General features: G+C 40.7%; 1 protein-coding gene across 2 annotated transcripts in view; it reads right to left on the bottom strand.

Annotated features, from left to right (window-relative positions):
- The window catches only part of TUBGCP5 (tubulin gamma complex associated protein 5), a 69,320-nt gene that overhangs the window by 15,451 nt on the left and 30,744 nt on the right, over positions 1-23,125 (bottom strand). For both annotated transcript variants that reach the window (XM_040336297.1, XM_040336298.1), the window contains exons 7-19: positions 21,903-22,020; positions 21,345-21,434; positions 20,726-20,819; positions 20,045-20,291; positions 19,258-19,460; positions 16,820-16,935; positions 13,107-13,372; positions 11,175-11,373; positions 9,017-9,205; positions 8,102-8,284; positions 7,365-7,449; positions 5,689-5,809; positions 2,240-2,421 (exon numbers count right to left, since the gene is read on the bottom strand). In XM_040336297.1, the coding sequence (XP_040192231.1) occupies positions 2,240-2,421; positions 5,689-5,809; positions 7,365-7,449; positions 8,102-8,284; positions 9,017-9,205; positions 11,175-11,373; positions 13,107-13,372; positions 16,820-16,935; positions 19,258-19,460; positions 20,045-20,291; positions 20,726-20,819; positions 21,345-21,434; positions 21,903-22,020 (2,093 nt within the window). The remainder of the gene's footprint in view (positions 1-2,239; positions 2,422-5,688; positions 5,810-7,364; positions 7,450-8,101; positions 8,285-9,016; positions 9,206-11,174; positions 11,374-13,106; positions 13,373-16,819; positions 16,936-19,257; positions 19,461-20,044; positions 20,292-20,725; positions 20,820-21,344; positions 21,435-21,902; positions 22,021-23,125) is intronic.

Raw genomic sequence — 23,125 nt, 5'->3', positions numbered from 1 at the left:
TACTGCAGATATGGAGCTAAAAAGCTGCAGGCATAGGATGTCTAGGTGCACTCGCGTTCCAGGAAGTGCACTGCTATTTTTTAGGAGGAAATCATAACAAAAAAGGGTATAGTGATCAGAGCACTGCTTAGCAGAATTATCATTTCTAGATGTTTTATGTTCAGGTCCAATTACTAGTTAATTTGAGGAGCCCGCTGAATTTTGCTGTAAGGGTAAATACAACTCACCAATTATAAATAATATATAATAACATTTCCGAGTTTGGAAGTGTGGGAATAACAAAAGTTCCCTTTAAAACAACCATGTTTTATCTCTTACAGAGATAAAACTGAAGTCATTCTGTGAAAGAAGAAGAATACTTACCTGTTCAAATAGTGGAGACTCCAATCTTTTCTCCTTGCAGTTATGGCCTTTAGCAGAATCTTCACATCCAACTCTTCCTGGTGTGTCAGATACATGGTCCTCCGCAGCACTCTGTGATCCTTCCCACAGGCCCCTCTACATCACTACTGTATCCTGTAAAAATGTAGGCACTGGCCAGTGGAACCACAGCATGTAGTAGGGGACCAAGTATATGATATGTTTAAAAATGAAATATTAACAATGGCCTTAACTATTCCAAAGAGTGAAGATTGGAGTCCCCATCAGGCAAGTAATTAATCATCTTTAACAGAATGATCTCCGATTGTGTTCTAACAGTGGCTTTAATACTTGACATCCTTCCATGCATAATTCATTTCTGAAGTAGCAGTGTACCTGCACCTTAGGACAGACAGGTAAAATAGATCAGCTTGCTGTTAACAATTTTATCCTAAAAACCTTGCATTTTATTCATAATTTGTAATTGTATAATGTACGCACATGGAGGCTGTTGTATTTACTCATTACATGGGTAGGCTTCCTGCTTCGCAGTGCTACACACAAGTAGTATTTTACTGTAATTTTGAGTACATGTAAACCCAGAAACCAAAAAATGTTAATATTGCAACGCAGCAGTTCTTAGATGTGATAGCTGCATTGTTTTTTTTTTTAAGTAGGCGGTTTTCCTCTATTTTCACCTGGTGATCCTGCGGTCCTGCCTGGGCACACCCTAATCCCCCCGAGCGCAACATGCACAGCGGCAGTTGGGTGGCCAGCGCAGTGTAGGGTTGCCACCTGTACTGACACATGTGCCTGTACTGACAGTCTGACACAGCGATGCTCTGAGCCAGTGGGTGCCTTGTGATTGGCCGAACGGGCGGTGGGCGGGCCTGGAAGCAGACATGGGGGTCTGTGAATGGCCCTGCGGAGCTGGTGCTGGTCATGTGTGGAGGCGTGGGCGGGGCTGTGCACAGTGGATTCCAATCGATAAACGTGGCTGCTTGCTCCCAGGGTCCTGCCTCACGTGTGTCTCCTGAGGTGAGGGCTCATCTGCTGTGTGTCACCCTCCCCCTCCTCTGCTGTGCGTCACCCCCCCTCCTCTGCTCTGTGTCACCCCACCTCCTCTGCTCTGTGTCACCCCACCTCCTCTGCTCTGTGTCACCCCACCTCCTCACTCCACCCCCTCTCTCTCACTTAGCCCCTCGCTCACCTCCTCTCTCCCACCCACCACTCTTTCTCTAATCCCCCCTCTCTTTCTCTAATCTCTCTCTCTCTCTCTCTCTCTCTCTCTCTCTAATCTCTCTCTCTCTTTAATCTCTCCCCCTCTCTCTCTCTCCCCCTCTCTCTCTCCTCCTCTCTCTCCATCTTTCTCTCTTCAGGGGGTGGGGGCCCCATGAGGATGGCTGTATGGGGCCCCAATAATTGCTAACAGCAGCCCTGTGAGTGTACCAGTTTGGATGTGTCCTGAATCCTGTGTCTTGCCGACACACTTCTCCCCAAGGCTCTCCACACAATGAAAAGAAGGAAAACGACACTACAGTAGAGGAGCTCCACCCCCACACTTTCTCGCTCAAATTGGCACTCGGTAAGGCAGTCTAATGGGGGTCTTTCATGGGGAAGGGGACACTGATGGGTGGGTTCCCTGATCTATTCAAGGGGGGACCGATTTAAGGGAAAGGGAGTCCTGGTGGACTACAAGGCCCGGCATTTTACTATAGGAGGCATTGTGTTTGAAGTTTGAGGTGCACACCCTAATGCAATAGGCTGCACACGCCTATGAATCCCAATGACTAGAAATCAACACAATCTGTGGAAACGATTATAGAGCTCCAAATGTATAACCCCATGATACTTATAAGAACAAGTGTAAAAAACTAACCCTGGTCATCATATAATTGTGCAGACTGTTAACGAAATGCATAAGCTTAACTCGCAGAAGGAACATGCGATGAATTTGCTGTTTTTTTGTCTCAGCTGCTGGTAACAAATGAGAGAGCAGTTGCTGTTCACTTCCCAAGTCTTCTTTTGGCAATTCCTTCTCAGCTGCTACACCAACCAGTTCTAGAGAAAAAAAAATATTGAAATATATATATATATATATTTTTAAACAGATAGACACTAAGCAGACAATTGCAGACCTTAGAAGTAGGGAGCAAATGAATGCATGCAAATATAAGGTGTCACAAAGAGTACTTGGCTGTGTTGTTGCAAGGGGGAGTCGACCAATATTTTTTCAGGGCCGATACCGATAGATTGGCTGCCTTTCAGCCGATATTAGGTGCCGATATTCTGTAGATCTTAAAACTTTTTATTTTTACACTGTCCTTTTAAAAAAAAAAATGTTCATCACTTTTATTGCTGTCACAAGGAATGTAAACATCCCTTGTGACAGCAATAGGCAGCGACAGGTATTCTTTATGGAAATATATGCACTTGAAAGTATTCAAAAACTTCAAGATTGGCATTTTTTAATACTATTTTTAAAAACTGGTGCCTTTAGGATGCCAGTGATCCGTAAGTGATGTCATGACATCACTTCCAGGTTACTAAATCCAAGACCCGAACAAAGCTGATCTTCAGCTAGCCGGTGGATTTGCCGGCTGGTCACTCGGCCTCCTGGTGGGATGGGAGACCCGGGCAGAGCGGCAGGGGACGTCCCCTCTCGCTGCTTGTAATAACAGCCTCTGCTGAGGCGCATCGGTTGTTTCTACAAGAAAGCTGACCGTCTGCTCTAAGGAATGGTACTGGGGTGATGCCTGCAACTGCAAGCATCACCCCGGTACAACTCCTTGAAGCAATAACCGATAAGTTTGTGACCGATGCTTCAAAAAGTAAATATCGGCTGCACCAATAATCGGTCGACCCATAGTTGCAAGTACGCCAATACAAAAAGCCTTGCAAACAAACACACTCTGAAATTGTAAACTATGAGAAAAGCTCTAAATCATAGCAATTAAGGACATGATATGAACTGCCAGTGGAGTGGAGTGATGAAACCCCCTGTCAGTTTTTATTGTCGTCTGTGCCCCTGTTAGGGAGATCCATTTGTCCTGTTTTCCATTATCATTGAAAGTGAAAGTAAAAGAAACCTCCAAATTTTGGGTTGTCCCCGGAAAAGTAATAGATGGGAAATATTCCAATGGGGACACTAGTACTGGCGACTTGGTCCCCAAGAAATTCCTTTAATTTGCAGAGATTTCCTCTCGCTTCCTGTTTGGCTGAGAGAGGAAGTGAAGGGAAATCTCTGTTATGGGACAGAGATGGCAAAAAAAAAGAAAAAAAAAAAATCTGACGGGGTTATAACTCTTTCTTCTAAAATAAAAAAAGTTTTCTTCATAGTTCTACTTTAAAGGGGTTGTAAATGTACATTGTTTTCCTAAACCGCTTCCTTTACCTTAGTGCAGTCCTCCTTCACTTACCTCATCCTTCCATTTTGCTTATAAATGTCCTTATTTCTTCTGAGAAATCCTCACTTCCTGTTCTTCTGTCTGTAACTACACACAGTAATGCAAGGCTTTCTTCCTGGTGTGAAGTGTCCTGCTCGCCCCCTCCCTTGGACTACAGGAGAGTCAGGAGCCCACTAACACACAGCTCCTTTCTCTATCTGCAAGGTAGAGAGCGTCCTGACTCTCCTGTAGCCCAAGGGAAGGGGCGAGCACGACACTCCACACCAGGGAGAAAGCCCTCGTTACGACTGCCTGGAGGCTGTCGTGGCTGGTATCAGGGAAGAACGTTTAAATGAAGGATGTCTACTCCTTCTTTTCACTGGTAAAAGGGCACTCTTACCACCCAAATTTTTTTGGATTTATTTATCCAAATCATCCCCAAACAACCGTTCCCCGTGAAAGGGAAAACCTGACAATAGCTTTTTTGCATGGCGAATGCTTCAACCAGAGAATTCTATGCATATGCACTGATAAGAGAACAAGGCGTGACACCCGATGAATAGAATATTTCAGAGCGTCAACCGCAAAACATAAGGCCCTAGATAGCTCAGCTAACTCACGGGCCGCTTCCCCTTGAGCAGGGACACTTCTAATAACCTGCTTGAGCTGGTCTTTTAGGGATTGACAAGTTTCTTATCGGCTGGATCCTTAAAAACCTGGACATTGTCTACTGGACAAGTTAGACTTTTATTCACAGAAGAAATAGCAGCGTCTCCTGCTGGCAAACTCCACTTCCCGTGATGAACGATAAAGAAATAATAAAGATGCTGGTGTAATGGAAGAACTGTTTCCTGCATAGCAAACTTTCAAAGCTGAAACTTTTTTGCAGGGACCATTTGTCTTTTTGTTTTAGGTGCCAGTACAACTTCTGGAGAGTCTCCACTGCATGCCTCATAGATGTCCTTTTATAGAATTTGTACCAATAAAGCTTAAAAAAAAAAAAAACATTATGGTCTTGCCTCCTAATAATGTGTTTACAGGTAAAATCTGTAAAAAATAAAATAAAAATCCAAAATGTTCTGAAGTGTAGATTTTGAGTTTGCCTACTGCATGTGACTAATCAGATCCCTCTGCAAATATTAGTGCGAATCAGGAAAAAAAAACACAGAAACCTGATGCAGTCCAGGATTGAACTGAGGTCTGTGTAAAATATTACATTATTTACAGCTATTATTATTGCTTGCCTTTTTTTTATTGTAATCACACTGCAAGACCCACCTTTGTAAGTCCTTGCTGATTACTCCTCGTTGTATATTACTACATAGTGTTTACAAACTAGACATCCAGCAACTTTCTGATCTCATAAACACTGGGACTAAAGCAGAGTTCCACCCAAAAGTGGAAATTCCAATTTAAGCACACAACTTTTTTTGGGGAGGGGGGGGGGGGGGGGGGGCGGCTTCGTTAGGAGAGGCACTTCCTGTCCCACTTCCTCCTAGGCGACTCCTCCTCTTCACCTAGGCAGCATCTCCCTCTAGGCAAGCTCCTGGGACACATGACAGGTCCCAGAAGATCGCCTGTCAACTCCGAGAGCGTAGTGTGACTCGCGCATGCGCAGTGGTTGCCGCCGGTGAAGCTGAAAGCCGTCACGGCCGGGTGCCCAGAGTGGCAATGGAGGCGCCCGCTGAGAGGAGCGATGCTCCGGGCGACAACATTGCTGGACCGTGAAACAGGTAAGTGTCCATTTATTAAAAGTCAGCAGCTACACTTTTTGTAGCTGCTGACTTTTAACAAACATAAAAAGCCTGGAACGTCAATTTAAGTTGAAATACCGAGGCCTACTGTGTCTGAGATTACCCATCTCCAACAAGTGTATACATAAAGGCTGTCACTTGTATTTGCTCCAAATAAAGAAAACATAGACAAAACAAAGAGAGCTTACCATTAAAGTGTAAGACATCCAAGCTATACTTGGCCCATTTTATTAACAGCAACAGCAAAAATATTTGGTTATAGATCTTCTGACATTCTGAGCTGATCACAATATCTACAGGCCAAGGTACCTAGGACAATGCAAGAGTTGGACAAAATTACAAAACAGAGCAACATAAACTATGAGTTACAGTGGAACTTAGCCTGCATTCACACCTGACCGTAGCGTCTTTGAGCGTTTTTCCAGCGTTTTTATGTGCGATTTTGGCAAGTTTTTATGCACGACTTTCGTGTTTGTTTGCAGCGTTTTTGAGCGTGGGGTTTTTGTATTAGCCAATAGAGAAAACTATTATCTGTTGCTAGGTATCTCAGCTTTTTTAGCTTTTCCATTAGCTTTTATTTTATTATTAATCATATATTAGAGTGTTTTTTCGTAAGGGGTAGGGGTTAGAGCTTAGTTTAGGGGTTATTTATTTATTTTTTTATTAATATTACTAATACTACTAATAATGTTGATAATGAATAAATAAATGTAAAATAAATACACAAATAAAAAATGAATTCAATAAATTAATACGAAGTAATAAAATAATTAACCCTTCACTTTACCCCTACCCCTTAAAAAAAAAAATAATAATAATAATAAACAACACCCTAACACAAAATAAATGAATAGTTATTATTATTAATATATATATATATATATATATATATATATATATATATATATATATATATATATATATATATATATATATATATATATATATATATATATATATATATATATATATATATATATATATATATATATATAAAATGTGTGAGGTGGAAGTTAATTTAAATTTAAAGACTATTCTGTATACTATACCTTTTCTGCAATAAAGAATTCTTGTCTTCCTCCTCGCCAATTCTTCACAGTGTATGCTGGGCTGCTTGTGCACATCTTAAGGTGGAACTTCACTCTCTCCATCAACATTGACTATTTTTAATCTTTATGCTGCTAGCATTAGTAAATAGATAGGAAGGTTTATTATATTTGTTTCAAACTTTTTTTTTTTTTTTTACATTTCTTCTGGGGAGATGTCAGCAAGATAGCTTGCAAACTTCACATCACTGAAGGGGAGGTAAGTATAGTTCAACTTTAAAATGGAACTTCTGCTTTTCGGAAGCCACCCCCCCTCCGGTGTCACATTTGGCACCTTTCAGGGGGAGGGGGGTGCAGATACCTGTCTAAAACAGGTATTTGCACCCACTTCCGGGAATACTCTTGTGCGGCAGCCCCGCCCCTACCCGCATCCCCTGCTGACTTCTGGAAAACACACTGTTCCCAGGAGAGAGCGAGGACCAGTGATGGCGCGCCACGCTACTCGCGCAGTAGGGAACCGGGCAGTGAAACCGCACTTCCTGATTCCCTCAGAGAGGATGGCAGAGCATGCAGCCAAGTGACGAGTGATTGCTCAGCCCTCGGCTGCCAACATCGCAGGCGCGCTGGACAGGTAAGTGTCCATATTTTAAAAGTCAGCAGGTGCAGTATTTGTAGCTGCTGGCTTTTTAAAAAAAATTGGCGGAACCTCCGCTTTAAGTATGAAGGGAAATACACTTTATATAGCCTTAAATTTTTTTTTTACATTATTCAAAAAAAAGTTTTAAATGCATATATGCAATCTTACTGTTCACACTCACCTTATAACTTAATACAAGACCATCCAATGTATGTACCGGAAGCTTCTTTTTCATCAAGTCAACATTCTCAAAGTAAATGGATAATCTAGTTTAAAGGAGGGGGGGGAAAAAAAGCATGTGAGAATTTACGCTGGCACCATTACCTATCCTAAGACCCCCTAGGTGGATTCACATCTTCTACAGTACCTTGAAAAAGTATTCATACCCCTTGACATTTTCCAAATTTTGTCATGTAAAAAATACTGTTTTTTTTTTTTTTTTTTAAATTGTTGCTCTATTTTTGTTTATAGCGCAAAAAATAAAAACCGCAGAGGTGATCAAATACCACCAAAAGAAAGCTATATTGGTGGGAAAAAAAAAGGACGTAAATTTTGTTTGGGAGCCACGTCGCACGACCGTGCAATTGTCTGTTAAAACAACGCAGTTCTGAATCGCAAAAAAAAGTGGCCTGGTCATTTGGCAGCCAAATGGACCGGGGCTGAAGTGGTTAAAATAAATAAATTAAATAAAAAAAGGATCCCTTAGTCTGTCCTCTAATTGCCCATTGCAAGCCATTTTGAACCCTATAGAGTCCAAGGTATAACCCTGCTCCAAAGAAACAACTAGAACAATAAGAAAATGTACATTATTTTTAGGTATGCTAACCCAGTTACTTCTGCTCTAATTCTTAAAGCATACTATTGGGTGCAAAAACACAGATGGCTATCAATACACTGAACACAATTTTTGTTCCATACCGTGTGCTGTCCTCTGGGTACCGCTGACTGACTGCTTCCTGTAGCTGCACAGTCAGAAAAACAACATTCTGCCATGGTTCCTTCTCTCTGATCTTATCGAATATAGAGGTGTAAAAGTCATACATAGTATCACCGGCTTCAAGAAGGAAGAAGTTTCTCATGGACTTCAAATATTCTGATAGTCTAAATCAGAGAAAATCTCATTAATACAAAAAAGGAAAAGGACCTCAAACATCCTGTACTGATCAGTAAATGGCAGAAATCTATTTAACTACAGTGAAACCTTGGATTACTGGCATAATCCATTCCAGGAGAATGCTTGTAATCCAAACCATGCGCATATCAAAGCGAGTTTCCCCATAGAAGTCAATGGAAACAAAGGTAATTCGTTCCGCATTGACTTCTACCGCATGCAATACCAAATGAGGCCAGAGGTAGGGAGGCACGGGAAAGACTCGGAAATACTTGGAGACAGCTTGGCTGAACTTGGAAACCATCGGAAAGGCTCGGGAACCGAGTGTTTCGAGTGATCCTGAATATTTTTCGCGCGGCTCAAAAAACGTTCGAGTGTCACCGGCGCCCCCGCACCTCTGGCCAAATGCGGCACTGCACATTGCAGAGGCTTGAATCCTGCTCATTTTGCGAGACAACACTCGCAAACCGAGTTAGGATTTGAAGAAAAAAAATAAGTTGCTCGTCTTTCAAAACGCTCCTTAACCACGTTACTTGTAAACCAAGGTTCCACTGTATATGGTCATAACCCAATGATATGGATTCCAATTTAATGACCGTTAGCAAAAGGTCAATCAAATTACACATTTAAGACGACTTATCCAAATGAACAAATAATAGAAATTACTGAGCTCATAAAAGGGTAATTTCATTACATTAAATATTTAGGATGTAGCCACTTACTTATAATCTTCTTTTAGAGTTTGCATGAGGTTTCCACAGCACTCCAGATATTGCTTGTCAATGTGTGGGTAGAGGCATGAACGAAGGGTTAGTTCAAATGATTGGCAAGTAACAGATTCTGAGGACCTATCCACGCTAACATCTTCACACGTAAATGTCTCTAGGAAGTCACTCTGCTGCAGGTATAACCTTCATATAGAACACAGAAGGAATAACTATACTATAGGATTCATAAACATCTCAGGTTTTAGCATTCATGTTAAAATGCACTGGAAATATCAAAGAGCTCTAATTTTATTAATTGTAGCTTATATTCATATTTCTATATTAAAGAAAGCCAAAAAAGATCACATGTTTTTGGTTGGTGGTCAAACTCCAGGCCTGAACATTGGCACATGGTGGTCTGTAACATCATTGTCCTATCTGTTCTGACTTACAAATGGGGATTTTGCAGCCTGGGGTTTGGGCTATTTGCCAATGTTACGTCACCCCAATAAGGCGGTTCCTCTTTTAGTGAAACTCAACTTTTACATTTTGTCTAGAATGTGCAAGGATTCAATTATTTGGCAGAGAAGGAGAGGGTGTCCAGAGGCCAGCATAACAAGAGGGAAATTGATTTCTCCTGTTATCTCCCCACCGGTACCATCTGCCCTCATTCTGGGGGATTGATTTACTAAAACTGAAGAGTGCAAAATCTGGTGCAGCTCTGCATAGAAACCAATCAGCTTCCAGTTTTTTTGTCAAAGCTAAAAGTGGATGTAAACCCATTTTTTTTAATTAAGGCTTGCACCTTGTACAGTATAGAATTTCATGTCACCTGTGCACAGTTTTGCCACAAAGTTAATCCAGCTCTGAGCAGTCCTCTTATCTTTATTTCAGCAATATAAAAAACTGGCAGATAAATATGAGTCTCTTTCTCCCCCTTGCTGTGAGGGACAGCAAGTCACAAATGAGTGTAGAACATGTGTTGCTACTCTTAAACTTCAGGACTAAATGCCAGTCCGGGCAGTCAAGCTTAACCTCCTCAGGGCCACTTTGCATGACATTGCCCTTAGATCAGTATTCAGAACATAATCTAAAAAATGGCAGCTTCCATTTGTGCCTATCATTGTAGGTTCCTATTAAAAATGAATGCAAGCCTACTGCCAAGTCCTGTACAGTCTCCTCTTCTGTAATTAAATTGCTTACTCCGATTTCACTGCACACTGTGAGCTCCTCACAGTAGGCTTTAAAAGTTGTAGCAAGTCAGTTAAGAGCCTGCCTCATTTCCTGAATGGAAGACATCCAGCATCATCTAGCTTCCCCCCCCCCCCTCCCCATCCTGACTGTCCCTGGCTTACTTGCATTCATTTACTGGAATTCAGTTTTGACAATCATGTAGGCTCAGCATCACATGCGGGCTTTACTAATGGCGGTGTACTATTTTCAGGACGCTATGTACAGCCGCTCTCACCAGCCATGATCTGCCTGCACTGTCCAAAATAAGTTATATAATAAAGACAAAAGGATTACCGTATATACTTGAGTATAAGCCAAGTTTTTCAGCACAGTTTTTTGTGCTGAAAATGCCCCCCTCGGCTTATACTAGAGTCACCTTTTTGCGCCTGATCTCCCAGACTTTGGGGACCCGGTACCAGCCGGCCGTAGGTCCCCAAACTTGGCACACACATGTAGCCGGGAAGCACCGATTTTTCAAAGCCGGGCACCCCTTCCATAGACTGCCATGTTAAACGGTAATTTCTCTGGTGACTTTGGGGACCCGGTACCGGCCGGTCGTAGGTCCCCTGGACCCGGAACTTGGCACACTTATAGCCCTATTTCTCCTCTATAAGTGTGCAAAGTTTGTTGCCTGGGGGACCTACGGCTGGGGAGCACCAATTTTTCAAAGCTGGGCAACCCTTCTATAGACTCCCATGTTAAATCTCAGTCTAGTCATGAACACAGTGAGGCATGGGCACAGTGAGGCATGCACATGGACACAGTGAGGCATGCAGATGGACACCCTAGGCTTATACTCGAGTCAATACGTTTTCCCATTTTTTTGTGGTAAAATGAGGTGCCTCGGCTTATATTCAGGTCGGCTTATACTATATACGGTACATTATTATTTATAATGCACAGTACAGAGCATTCTCACACCAGACTTATTTGCTCTTACCTTGCAAAGTTGATGGCCAGCAGTGGATCATGTATGTCATTCCGTTCTAGGTGCTTAGCCACTATGGACTGCATTTTTATTAGACTCTGCTTATTAACTTGCTGTTCTGTAATGCTGTCTGGAGACAAGTCCTTCCCATGCTGGAGTCGAGACTGAATGGATTCTAAGAACAGTGTGTACAAGCTTTTCCTATCTGCATCTGGACCATCAAAGCAGAAAAGAGACAAATACATGAAGACATAAAAACACAATCACAATACAGTCTAATGATATTTAAAGATGGAATCCACTGATAGTTCCAGTTTGTAAGCTACAACCGCAAAATAATCAATTTTAACCACTTCCAGACCGCCCACCGTGGCTATACGTTGCTGCCTTGACAAAAAAATACCGTTATTATGGCAGCAAATAGCTGCCATAACCCTGGTATTTTAATTTACGGCGGGTGGTCCACTTTAAGATAAAATGGTCTCTGTGGCGAGATCACTTTTATCGGAGACGGGAGAGGTGCCCTCGGAGCCCTCATTAGCGGCAGAGACGATCCGATGCTATCCCCTGATAGGGAGGAAGTCGAGTGAAGGAATGATGGCATCCACTCGACTCCATGCCATTGGATGACAATTTTTTATTGTTTTTAAGTGTAAATGTGAGATCTGAAGTCTTTTTGACCCCAGAGCTCAAATTAAAGAGGTCATGCTTTTTTTTCTATTACAGGGGATGTTTACATTCCTTGGCAGGCCTCGTACACACGACCGGACATTTCCGCTGAAACTGGTCCGCCGACCAGTTTCAGCGGAGAGATCCGATCGTGTGTACAGGCTAGCGGACAGATTTCCAGCGGACAAATGTTTCTTAGCATGCTAAGAAACATGTCCGCTGGAAAGCTGTCCGTCGGACATGTCCGCTGGTTAGTACACCTAACCAGCGGACAGACATCTCCCGCATGCGTCGAATGGATTCAACGCTTGCGTGGAAGTATTTTACTTCCTGGTTTGGTGACGTGGCAGCGTCAACATCACCGCGCGGATTTAGGTTTGCTGGTGTGTACAGCCATCAGACCGAAATCTCCGAGCGGACATGTCCGATGAAAACGGTCCGGCGGACCCTTTTCATCGGACTGTCCGCTCGTCTGTACAGGGCCTAATAGGAATAAAAGTGATCCAATTTAATTGTTTTATATAAAAAGGGACAGTGTTAAAAAAAAAAAATAAAGGATTTTTTTTTTTTTTTTAAAGCGCCCCTTCCCTTTGTGCTTGTGTGCAGAAGCAAACACATACGTAATTTGCACACGCATAGGAAAACGGTGTTCAAACCCCACGTGGGGCATTGTCGCAATCGTTCGAGCGAGAGCAATAATTCTAGCCAAAGACCTCCTCTGCAATTTAAAACTGGTAACCTGTAGACATATTTAAATGTCGCCCATAGAGATTTTTAAAGGTTAAAGTTTTTAAGCATGACATGTTGGGTATCCATTTACTCAGCCTAACATTATCTTTCACAATATAAAAAAAAAAAAAATGGGCTAACTTTACCGATTTCTTATTAATTTTTTTTATTAAAAAATAATAATATTTTTTTCCCAAAAAAATTGCGTTTGTAAGACCGCTGTGCAAATACAGTGCGACATAAGGCATTGCAACGACCACCATTTTTTATTATTTAGGGTGTCTGAAAAATATATATATGTTTGGGGGCTCTAAGTAATTTTCTAGCAAAAAAATGTTTTAACTTGTAAACGCCAAATTGTAAAAAATAGGCTTGGTCCTTAATTGGTTAAAAATGTACAGTTTTTGTTCCTGGGAATATAATCATGGCCATAAACATTTGAAGCATAAATAATATGAGTATTTTCAGCAAAATATTAAATTCAAGCAGTTTAGCTAAATTTATTTTCGTTTATAGGCTTCAGCTCCTAAAACATACACCTCCTACCTCTTGAAGAGTCCTGCTGCTGGGAAGATTTACACTTCAGATTTTTCAACAGCTGCATAGACTTTCCTGCCATGATGATCTGCTTGAGAACAGGTCTTAGAAAAGAGACCATTGTGTGCTGCCTGCTGGCTGGGGCCTGGTCACTACCTGAGCTGCCACTGGCATTGTCGCTCATTTTATCTTCGTTCTCAGTTTTTTCCGAGATGCTATATAATGTATATGTTGCATACCAGAAATCACGATGATTCACCGGAACATCTTTATTTCTACACATAGCAAAAGACAAATATGAAATATCTCTAAATACAAATATGTAAACAAATAAAATAGACAGAACTTAGGTTTGAATACATTTGGGATGCAAAGCATTTGAAATCCTTTGACTAGGTGTTGTCCTCAAAACAGATGCTGCAGGACTGACGCAATATGTGTACATTTGCAACCTTATAGGGGATATCTGGAAGGATTATTTTGGCCAAGCAGTACCCCCAAAAACTACATTTTGACATTAATCCCATCTGTCTGCGGCCTCATGGCTCTATATACAGTCATATCTCTCACACTCCTACCATAATGTTGCTCATCGTTTTTTCAGATGGCCTGCTGAAGTGGAAGTGCCTGAGGACCTGATATTGAAGTAAAAAGGAGATTCTTCTTTCTGCAGCTTTGTTTTGTCCACCTTTATTGCTGCTTCTTGATCATTCCTCCACCAGTCATGAATTCATCAGATCACCAGTCATCAGGAAGGCACATCTCACATGAGTAAGCAAAGCCCTGCTTTTCTACCAAGATCTTCATTTCGAAATGTCTGCACATATATCCATCACAGACACAATGTGGGAGATTTACTAAAACTGGTGCACACAGAATTTGGTGCAGCTGTGCATAGCAACCAGTTTCCAACTTCAGCTTGTTCAATTAAGCTTCGACAATAAAACCCGGAAGCTGATTGGTTACTATGCACAGCTGAACCAGGATTTGCGTGCACCAATTTTAGTAAATCTCCCCCACTGTGCCCATGAACTAGGGTTGCCACATCATCCCTTTAATCCAGGACACGTGAATTACAAAAGGTTCTGAGGCTCATTTAATGCAGATAAGGCACCAAGTGAGTTTAACTACTACCTTAACCTCCCTGGCGGTATGATTCTGTCTGAAAAAACATGCTGAAAGCGGTACAATTATTTGCAAGGAAATTTGGCGTTTTATACTGTAGGCCTGTAATTCTTAGGAATAACTCACTTAAATCTGACCAAAACAAGAATCTAATAGGCATCCCGGGTATGACATTTTTTTAAAAACAAAATTTTAAATTATAATATAATAAATAATTATAAATAATTATAGCAAGTAATAATATAATTAAAATAAAAATTATTCAATAATGTAATCAACTCAAAATCACTGAAATTTGCTCAGTTGCAGAATTGTCGCTGTCATTATTTTTTTTTTTTTAGGACGAATTTCCCCGCAAATCGCTATCGCACAATTCTGCAAGTGATTATAATTTATTATCGCTGTTTTCTAGCTGATCTAAAACCATTTTTGACATAAAAAGACACTTTTGGTTGCTATGGACAATCTACAGTTTTCAGGCAGAAAGAACAGTTTTTATTATATAAAATGACATGTAGGACACTGGGCAGACCACTAGGGACAAGGGGGGTGTTTATTTTTTACATACAGTACTGTAATCTTTAAGATTACAGTATACTGTATGTATAGTGTTTGTTTACTTTTTTGAATTTGGCGCCGATCTCCGCTCCCGTGCGTCGTAACGCAGGGAACGAAGATCGGCGGGACAGGAGGACGCTGTGTGAATCGAGCGAGGTCCCGCTCGCTCACACAGCACGGTGACATCGCTGGATCCAGGAGAAGGTAAGCCAGCGCACGCTGCAGGCTCTGCATATCTACCCCGAGCGTGACTCGGGGTTACCGATTTTGGTAGAAAAAAATCAACCCCGAGTCACGCTCGGGGATACCGCCAGGAGGGTTAAAGGGGTTGTAAAGACAAAAATATTTTCCTCTTAAATTAAAGTCTGACAGTAGCTGATAAAGTAAAAAGTAATGTTTTGCATTATAACTAGTTTGATACCTGTTGAAATCGAGCTGTTTTATTCACCTCCAGCACTCCTCAATTTTTTTTTGGGTACAGCGTCGCACAATTGTCAGTTAAAGCGACCTGGTGCCGTATCGCAAAAAGTGGCCTGGTCATTAAGGGGGAAAATCTTCTGGTCTGTAAGTGGTTAAAGGGGTTGTAAAGGTTTTTTTTCTAAATGGGTTCCTTTAAGCTAGTGTATTGTTGGTTCACTTACCTTTTTCCTTCGATTCCCCTTCTAAATGTTTTTTTTCTTTGTCTGAATTTCTCACTTCCTGTTTCTCCTGAGTAAGCTTGCCCCCATCATCCGAGCCATTCTGGCTGACTAACCCCCATCCACAACAGCTTACTGAGGAGGAACAGGAAGTGAGAAATTCAGACTAAGAAAACAAAGAAAAAACATTTAGAAGGGAAATGGAAGGAAAAGGTTAGTGAACCAACAATGCACTAGCTTAAAGGGGTTGTAAAGATAAAAATATTTTCCTCTTAAATTAAAGTCTGACAGTAGCTGATAAAGTAAAGTAATGTTTTGCATTATAACTAGTTTGATACCTGTTGAAATCGAGCTGTTTTATTCACCTCCGTCACTCCTGAATCATTATTCTCACTGACTTCCTGGTTTGCGGTGCGCATTCATTCTTGCTACATCAAGGCCTAATGGGAACTACAGTTCCCATTAGGCTTAGCCTCCATGCCTGTGAGGGATAAGAGAGCATCTTCACGCAGGGCTGTAGTCATAGGAGGGGGTGAGAACATTCTGCTTTCCACCATGCAAAACGGCTCAGATGCTGGTGGAAAGCAAGAAGAGGAGAGACAGGAAATGGCATTTTCAAACCTGGATTACTGTATTTTGGAGGTCAAAAGGAAAAAGGAGGTAAGTGATATTTAAATGCTCTAGCTTACAGCAATCAATTGATCTAATTAAAAACAAACCTTTAGTGTTCCTTTAACTGGCCACAGAACCTGTGTAATTAATATGTATCCTGGATTAAAGGGATGATGTGGCAACCCTACAATGAACATGAATGGGTAAAGATCCTCATATCTCTGGGTACCAGACAAGAGTAGAAAAACCCTATCCCTGCCAATCATTCACAGAGAACTGGTGATAGAGAATGGTAGATATTTTCAGGCTATTGTGACAATTTTGACATGAATCCAAAGGGCATGGTGTTGGATCATTGGTTATTCTACAGATATAAACAGGCAAATCCAGGTGAACCAAACATGCATGTATAAGGACCGGTTAGGAACAAAAAAACATTGCTGATCATATGTGCATATCAGCCTTCTATTTTATAGCTATTACTATCTTAAATGCATACATTGGTTGGCCCAAAAGAAAAATCTATTTATAGTATTATGTAAACTTGTCTGAGACCCCCCAAATCTGTAGCTAAAGCTTGGTAATGAGGTCTCTATGGCCTGGGTCTTTGCTCCCCCCCCCCTTAATTGAAAAGACACAGGTGTCTGCGCCCAGAATAGTTAATCGGTGCTCCAAGTAGCTGCAGGCGCATCTATTTTTATGAATATGGAATGAAGAAAAAAATGTTATAAAAGTCATCCGGACTAGTACGTCGAGATTACGGAGCATGCAATGCATAACTGTACTTACCGCTGAATAATAAATTCCTTTGCTGGATCAAAAAGGTGTCCATGAACAATCCATTCATCCACTATTTCTAAATAGGGTCTCACAGTTTCAACCCACAGGAAAAATAAAAGAGACACCTACAAGTAAATAAACAAAAAGGTATAACTAAAAAAAAAGTTGCTTTAGAAATAGAGTTAAAATTATCTTCAGTTTACTGACAAGGTGTTTACTTTTGCTTAAAGTGATTGTAAAGTCTTTTTTTTTTTTTTTTTTTTAAATAACAAACATGTTATACTTACCTGCTCTGTGCAGTGGATTTGCAGAGTGGCCTGGATCTTTCTCTTCTCAGGTCCCTCTTCTGTGCTCCTGGGGGCACCCGAGCCGAGCTGCAGCTCCGTGTGTCAATTCAGACATGGAGGTGCGGTTTTCCCCCGCCCTCTCTCTCCTGATTGGTTAACTGACAGCAGCAGGAGCCAATGGCTTCTTGATTGGCTGCTGTGTCTCAGCCAATCAAGAGGGAGAGTCCTGGATGGCCAATGGACATCGCTGGATAAATATGGGGCTCAGGTATTAGGGATGCTGCTGCAAACAGAAGGCTTTTTATCGTAATGCATTAAGTTTAAAAACCTTCTGCTTTTACAACCACGTTAATCTCAAACAAACAGATTCTTTTCTCCCTGTGAAAAATAGACAAGGGAAAATAACCCCCTTTTTTAAAGATGTTTGGATACCCCAAATTACAGTGAAAATCATTCAATGTAACCTGTGTAATGCAGTGCCTTTTTACCTTTTCTCAGGGCGAGAGATGAGCAAATGGCCTGTTGAATCATACAAACTATGTGCAATGATTAGGAGTTTGTTACTATTGCAAGTGCTTATTGCCATAACCTAGGAAATCCCTAGGATTGGGCGGTTTAAAAAAAATGAAACTATAATGGTTATTGATCAAGTTTATAGATTGAGGTTTTAAATATTTTTTCAATATTATATTATATTTTTGTTTTAATTTTTTTTATCCATTTCTTAAGTTACTTCCTGGTTTCTACGACTAGGCAAATGAGGTCATACATCCAAGGATTCTTCAGGAGGGGCTTTCTCAGCTATGCACACTTCCCCTGCCTGCATGCCTAAGCTGAGGGCAAATAGATTCCAGGAAGTAAATGCTACATGAATCATCTGCCCTTAGTCAAGATGGCCATGGCCAGAAATGATAGGGGGTGTTTTTCAAATTGATTCTGCAGCAAAACAAAACATGGAGATGTGGATGGATGAGGGAGTTTGCTTTGAATACTAAAAATTAAATGGCGTTTTTGTTTTGTGGTGTTCAGATACAGTGTAGATCTGCTTTTACTCCTATGCAGACTAAAAATCCAGACAGTCTGCATTAAAGAGGGGAAGTGAAGGTTTTTTCTAAGCCATTCAGACTAGTGGGTATAATCTTATCTCCTGCTCTTCAGTCTAATTATGGCACATGCGATTTAGAGCATAACAATAAATAAGCCTGGTGAATATATGATTTTAAAAACATGACAACTGCCATCTTCTGGCTGCAGGTGGTAAATATGTTCATAGGCCTAGTTTCATATTTACCGGTCTATAATGAAATACAACTGTACAAAGCAGAGTCGCAAGAATCTGGTGGGACTCTGCAGCGTAAGAACAGGCAGTGTCATTGCCATTCACATAAATAGAGACACAGAGCGCACTGGCTCCTAGTGCACAACTTGTTTATTCAATAGAGATAAAAAGGAACAATATACAGCAACACTATGCACTCACATTGTAGTAGAAGTAAACAAGCATCCATATTAAAGGGGTTGTAAAGGTAAAAAAATGTTTCCCCAAATAGCTTCCTTTACCTTAGTGCAGTCCTCCTTCACTTACCTCATGGAGTGTCGTGCTCGCCCCCTCCCTTGGACTACAGGAATGTCAGGATGCCCACTAACACACAGCTCCTTTCTCTATCTGCAACGTAGAGAGCGTCCTGACTCTCCTGCTCGCCCCCTTAAGGGAGGGGGCGAGCACGACACTCCACACCAGGGAGAAAGCCTCGCATTACTGTGTGTAGTTACAGACAGAAGAACAGGAAGTGAGGATTTCTCAGAAGAAATAAGGACATTTAAAAGCAAAAAGGATGAGGTAAGTGAAGGAGGACTGCACTAAGGTAAAGGAAGCTATTTAGGGAAAAAATGTTTTACCTTTACAACCCCTTTAAGCTGTAGCTTCACTCCCGCAGTCAGGGTTCCAGGCTGGATCCAAGATGGGCTTCCAGGTGGAGACATGATACTGAGTAATTCTAGTTATATTTGTTTTTTTTATTATTCAATGAGGTTCCATTACAGTGTATATTTTAGGTTTAAGACATTTAAAAAGGGTTATTTTCTAAGGTTATTACCCAAGTAATTTTTTCCTGTTAAAACTCCACCCCGCCAAAGCAAATCAAGCTTCTTATTACTTACTGTTTGTTCAGATGCCTCTCCTACATTGTCATATTCCAAAATGGCTTTATACAGGGTATTAAGAAGATGAGAGGCTCTCACAACATTTCTGGTGTCAGGAGGCACTTCTGCTATACCCGTGCTGAAAACCTTATGCAACACTTTCAGCTGTGCAAGCCGAGGAGTCAACTTGTCCACAACCATTGCCAGCGTGACTGTTTTGTCTAAAGAAAGCAGATAACTGTTATATTACTGTGCAAATGGTTTATAAAATATTGAGCCTTAAAGGGGTGGTTCACCCTAAAAACTACTTTTTTTTTATTAAACTGGCCCCCCACATTACAATACGATTAAGGCTATTATTATTTTTTTGATGCTGTACATACTTTTGTACAGCATATTCACCCGTTGCGAGTCCCGCGGGAGTGGGCGTTCCTCACATGTCTGTGATTGACATTTTGACCAAAAACGAGCTCCCCCCGTCGCGTAAGACGCGTCACGATTGGCGAAAGGAGCCGAACGGCGATGCGCATGCGCAGTATAGCGCCGACTCGCCGTTCGGCTCCTTTCGCCAACCGTGACGCGGCTTACGCGACGGGGGGGGGGGGAGCTCGTTTTTGGTCAAAATGTCAATCACAGACATGTGAGGAACGCCGACTCGCAACGGGTGAATATGCTGTACAAAGGTATGTACAGCATCAAAAAAATAATAATAGCCTTAATCGTATTGTAATGTGGGGGGCCAGTTTAATAAAAAGAAAGTCGTTTTTAGGGTGAACCACCCCTTTAAATTAAACTTTTAGTTTACCTTTGTTTATTATGCACTTCTCAACTTCCATTAGTTCCTCTTTAAAACTCATGAAGTATTTGTACAATGCCCACATGAAGGCCTGGTAAGTTCGGAATGGAGCCTCAGTGCCTTTTTTGGGAGTAGGAAGAGTTCCTGGCAAAGGGTTCTCAGAACAGTGACCTGTGACCTCATCCATAAACTTCTGCAACCTAAATACTACCTGTCCATAGGCTGCTATTTGCTCAAGAACAGACCTAAGACAGTTCTAGGAACAAGAATATTGAAAAAAAAAATGTAGCGGTGTTACACTTGCATAATTTACAATAAAAACATAAAAGAAATACAAATACAACACTTCATATAACACTAACATGTTTAACTGGATAGCAAATGAAGAACAAATGGTGAAGAGTGAGGGATTAAAACTGCATTGAAAATGAGGAGAATTACTATATTTTGCAGCTAACCTGTATTAACCAATTAATGAAAGGGTCAGCTTGACTTAAAACCAGTGGGGGCACTTTTTTATTATATAGATATACTGTACATACAGTATATAGGTAGTCATGATTAGCAGGGTAGCCCTGCAACCAGAAAGTAATTTCAAGGTTTTCTCTGTGTTAGAAAAGATGAAGGCTGGTCTATGCAATTTAAAATGTTAACATTTATCAATATAAGTTACTCAGACTATTAACATACATGTGTAATATGTGTCACAACGATGTCATTCCTTACAGTGACCTTCCCATCATTTAATTGAAAGATGAATAGTTTTTTCACACCTGAAAGTAACCTAAAAAAAAAAAAGTTATTATTTAGGAATCTTGAAATAGGATGATCACAAGATGATGTTTGTGATTATGTTATTATATAAAATATTCTGATTAAAGTAAGTAGTAAATGTGTCCCAAAGGTCAGGTCAAACATTTTATTCATTTTTAACTTGGTTTAGAGTTGCAGAAGTTTTAGAAGATGGAACTTTCTGCTCCTAAAAGTAAAAAAACTTGCCTTGCAAGATTTGCTGGAAAACTGATCAAATCAATGCAATTTTACTTATACATATAATTTTCCTTTTAAATATAATTTTCCTTTTAAATCTAATTTTCCTTAAATGATATGTATAAAAATGTATAACTTCTCTTCATGCAAGAAGCATACCGATAGGTTAATCAGCTTAAAAAAATTAAAAATTATATATATATATATATATATATATATATATATATATATATATATTATATATATATATAAACAAAAATAAATAAAAAAATAAAACTGTACCCCATTTGTTTGCCTAGGAACATATAATGCAACTCACCAGAGAGTCTCACGAATCACTTGGGTTTCAGTAACAAATGTTTTTTCTTCAGGTGTATATATTGGATCTGTAGTGTACAAATGCTGATCCCTGAAATATAAATCACAAATTCATCAAAGCCTCACAACTGGAATATTGGGTTTTATATTAATTTCAGTTCTAAAGATAAAAAAACATGTCTGATGAACTTTCCAGAGAAAATGCTGCTTCAGTCAGACTTCTGTGCTGACCTAAAGGCCTAGATGCTTGGTCTCCTCCGTGTTGGAAAAGATCAGCCAATCTGAACTTCTCCCCTTCCCCCCGTCTCCCCAGACATCAAATAGCCAAATATCTACGCCTTCAGAATTATGTTGTGCACCAAAAAGATCCTAGAGCAGAATAATCTAGCGAGGAGGAACAATAGTCTTTCTAATGTTGACTATTTATCCATCCCAGCAAGACTGTTAACATAGATTAATGTTAACATTAGAGTACAAATCTACTTTACATACATGTGCCATAAGAGCAATTTATTTAATTGTGCTGTGAAGTGTTGGAAAGTACACAAATATTTCTTACCAGACAGCTGCCAGGTTAGAATGCAAGTGTAAACTGTGTGAAAATCTACTTGCTCTTGAGGTCCAGTACTGATTAACGACATGCTGCTCCAGCCAGGTTCGGGCATCTGGTTCACCAACTAAAAAAAAGGACAAAATATTTATTCCAATTAAAATTTCTCACAGAAAATACTAAATAAAAAAAATGCCACTAGAGCAGCTGAAATCTGTTTACATTTTAGTCCTCTCTGCCAGCTATGTACATGTAGCAGAATGAATTTGTTAGGCTGTGAATGAAGATACCATCTCCCTGCTGGTTTTCTCTCCCTATGCCATGTATCCTAGGCATACCTTAAAGGCTAAGTCCACATTTGGAATATGTTACGTTACACCCATCAGTGGCGGCTGGTGCAAACAAACTGAAAAATTCTATTGCAGCCTCACTGTGCCCATCAAATGCAGCCACTGTGCCCTCCAAATGCAGCCACTGTGTCGCCCACCCGGCACTTACCCTGTCTTGGTGGGGCAGCAGGTGACGGCAGCGGACGGCGAGTGGTGTCCTTCATGCTGTTCTCCCGGCCGCTCCTCTCGTCCTCTCCTATGATTAAATGCCTGATTGGCTGAAACAACAGTGCTGTGATTGGATGCCTATCAGGTGACAGGTAATAGACCCAAGCACCTGATTGGCGGAGAGGCGGTTCAGTGTTAGGAAAGCAAATATTCATTTGCTTTCCTAACACACAACTGAGGGAAATGCGAGCACCCAGCATGGCGCTTGCTGTTCACCTTTTTTGATGCCTATTAGAGCCTATGGCTCTAATCAGGTGATTAAAAAAAAAAATACCTTGCCGCTGTAATTCAGGTGCCCAGCGGCCAAAAAGGGTCTGGGCACCTGAATAGGGTGTGTCAGAGGTGGTCATAGATAGATTAATGCAATGCGTGAATAGTCAAATATAGTCCAAATATATAGCCAAAACACCGGAAAAGTGTGGAAAATGCTTTACTGAACTGGACCTCATAATGTTTTGGGGGGTTTAAGTGTATTCAGGCATAAAATTTGCAAAAAATGGCTAAAGGGTTAAAGTAACAATGCAAGGAGCAGGATAAATATATGAAGTGCAATAATTTAGAAATGTATTAAATGTAAAGGACTACTGTATACTCTCATATATTTATATTATCATTATTATTATTTGATGACTGCTATCTGCAAAGTTACATAGTGCCATTACTATTACACGACAC

The sequence above is a fragment of the Rana temporaria genome, chromosome 2, assembly GCF_905171775.1.
Source record: "Rana temporaria chromosome 2, aRanTem1.1, whole genome shotgun sequence".
Classification (NCBI taxonomy): Eukaryota; Metazoa; Chordata; class Amphibia; order Anura; family Ranidae; genus Rana; species Rana temporaria.
The sequence above is the reverse complement of the archived record's forward strand: the minus strand, read 5'-3'. Positions and strand labels throughout refer to the sequence as shown.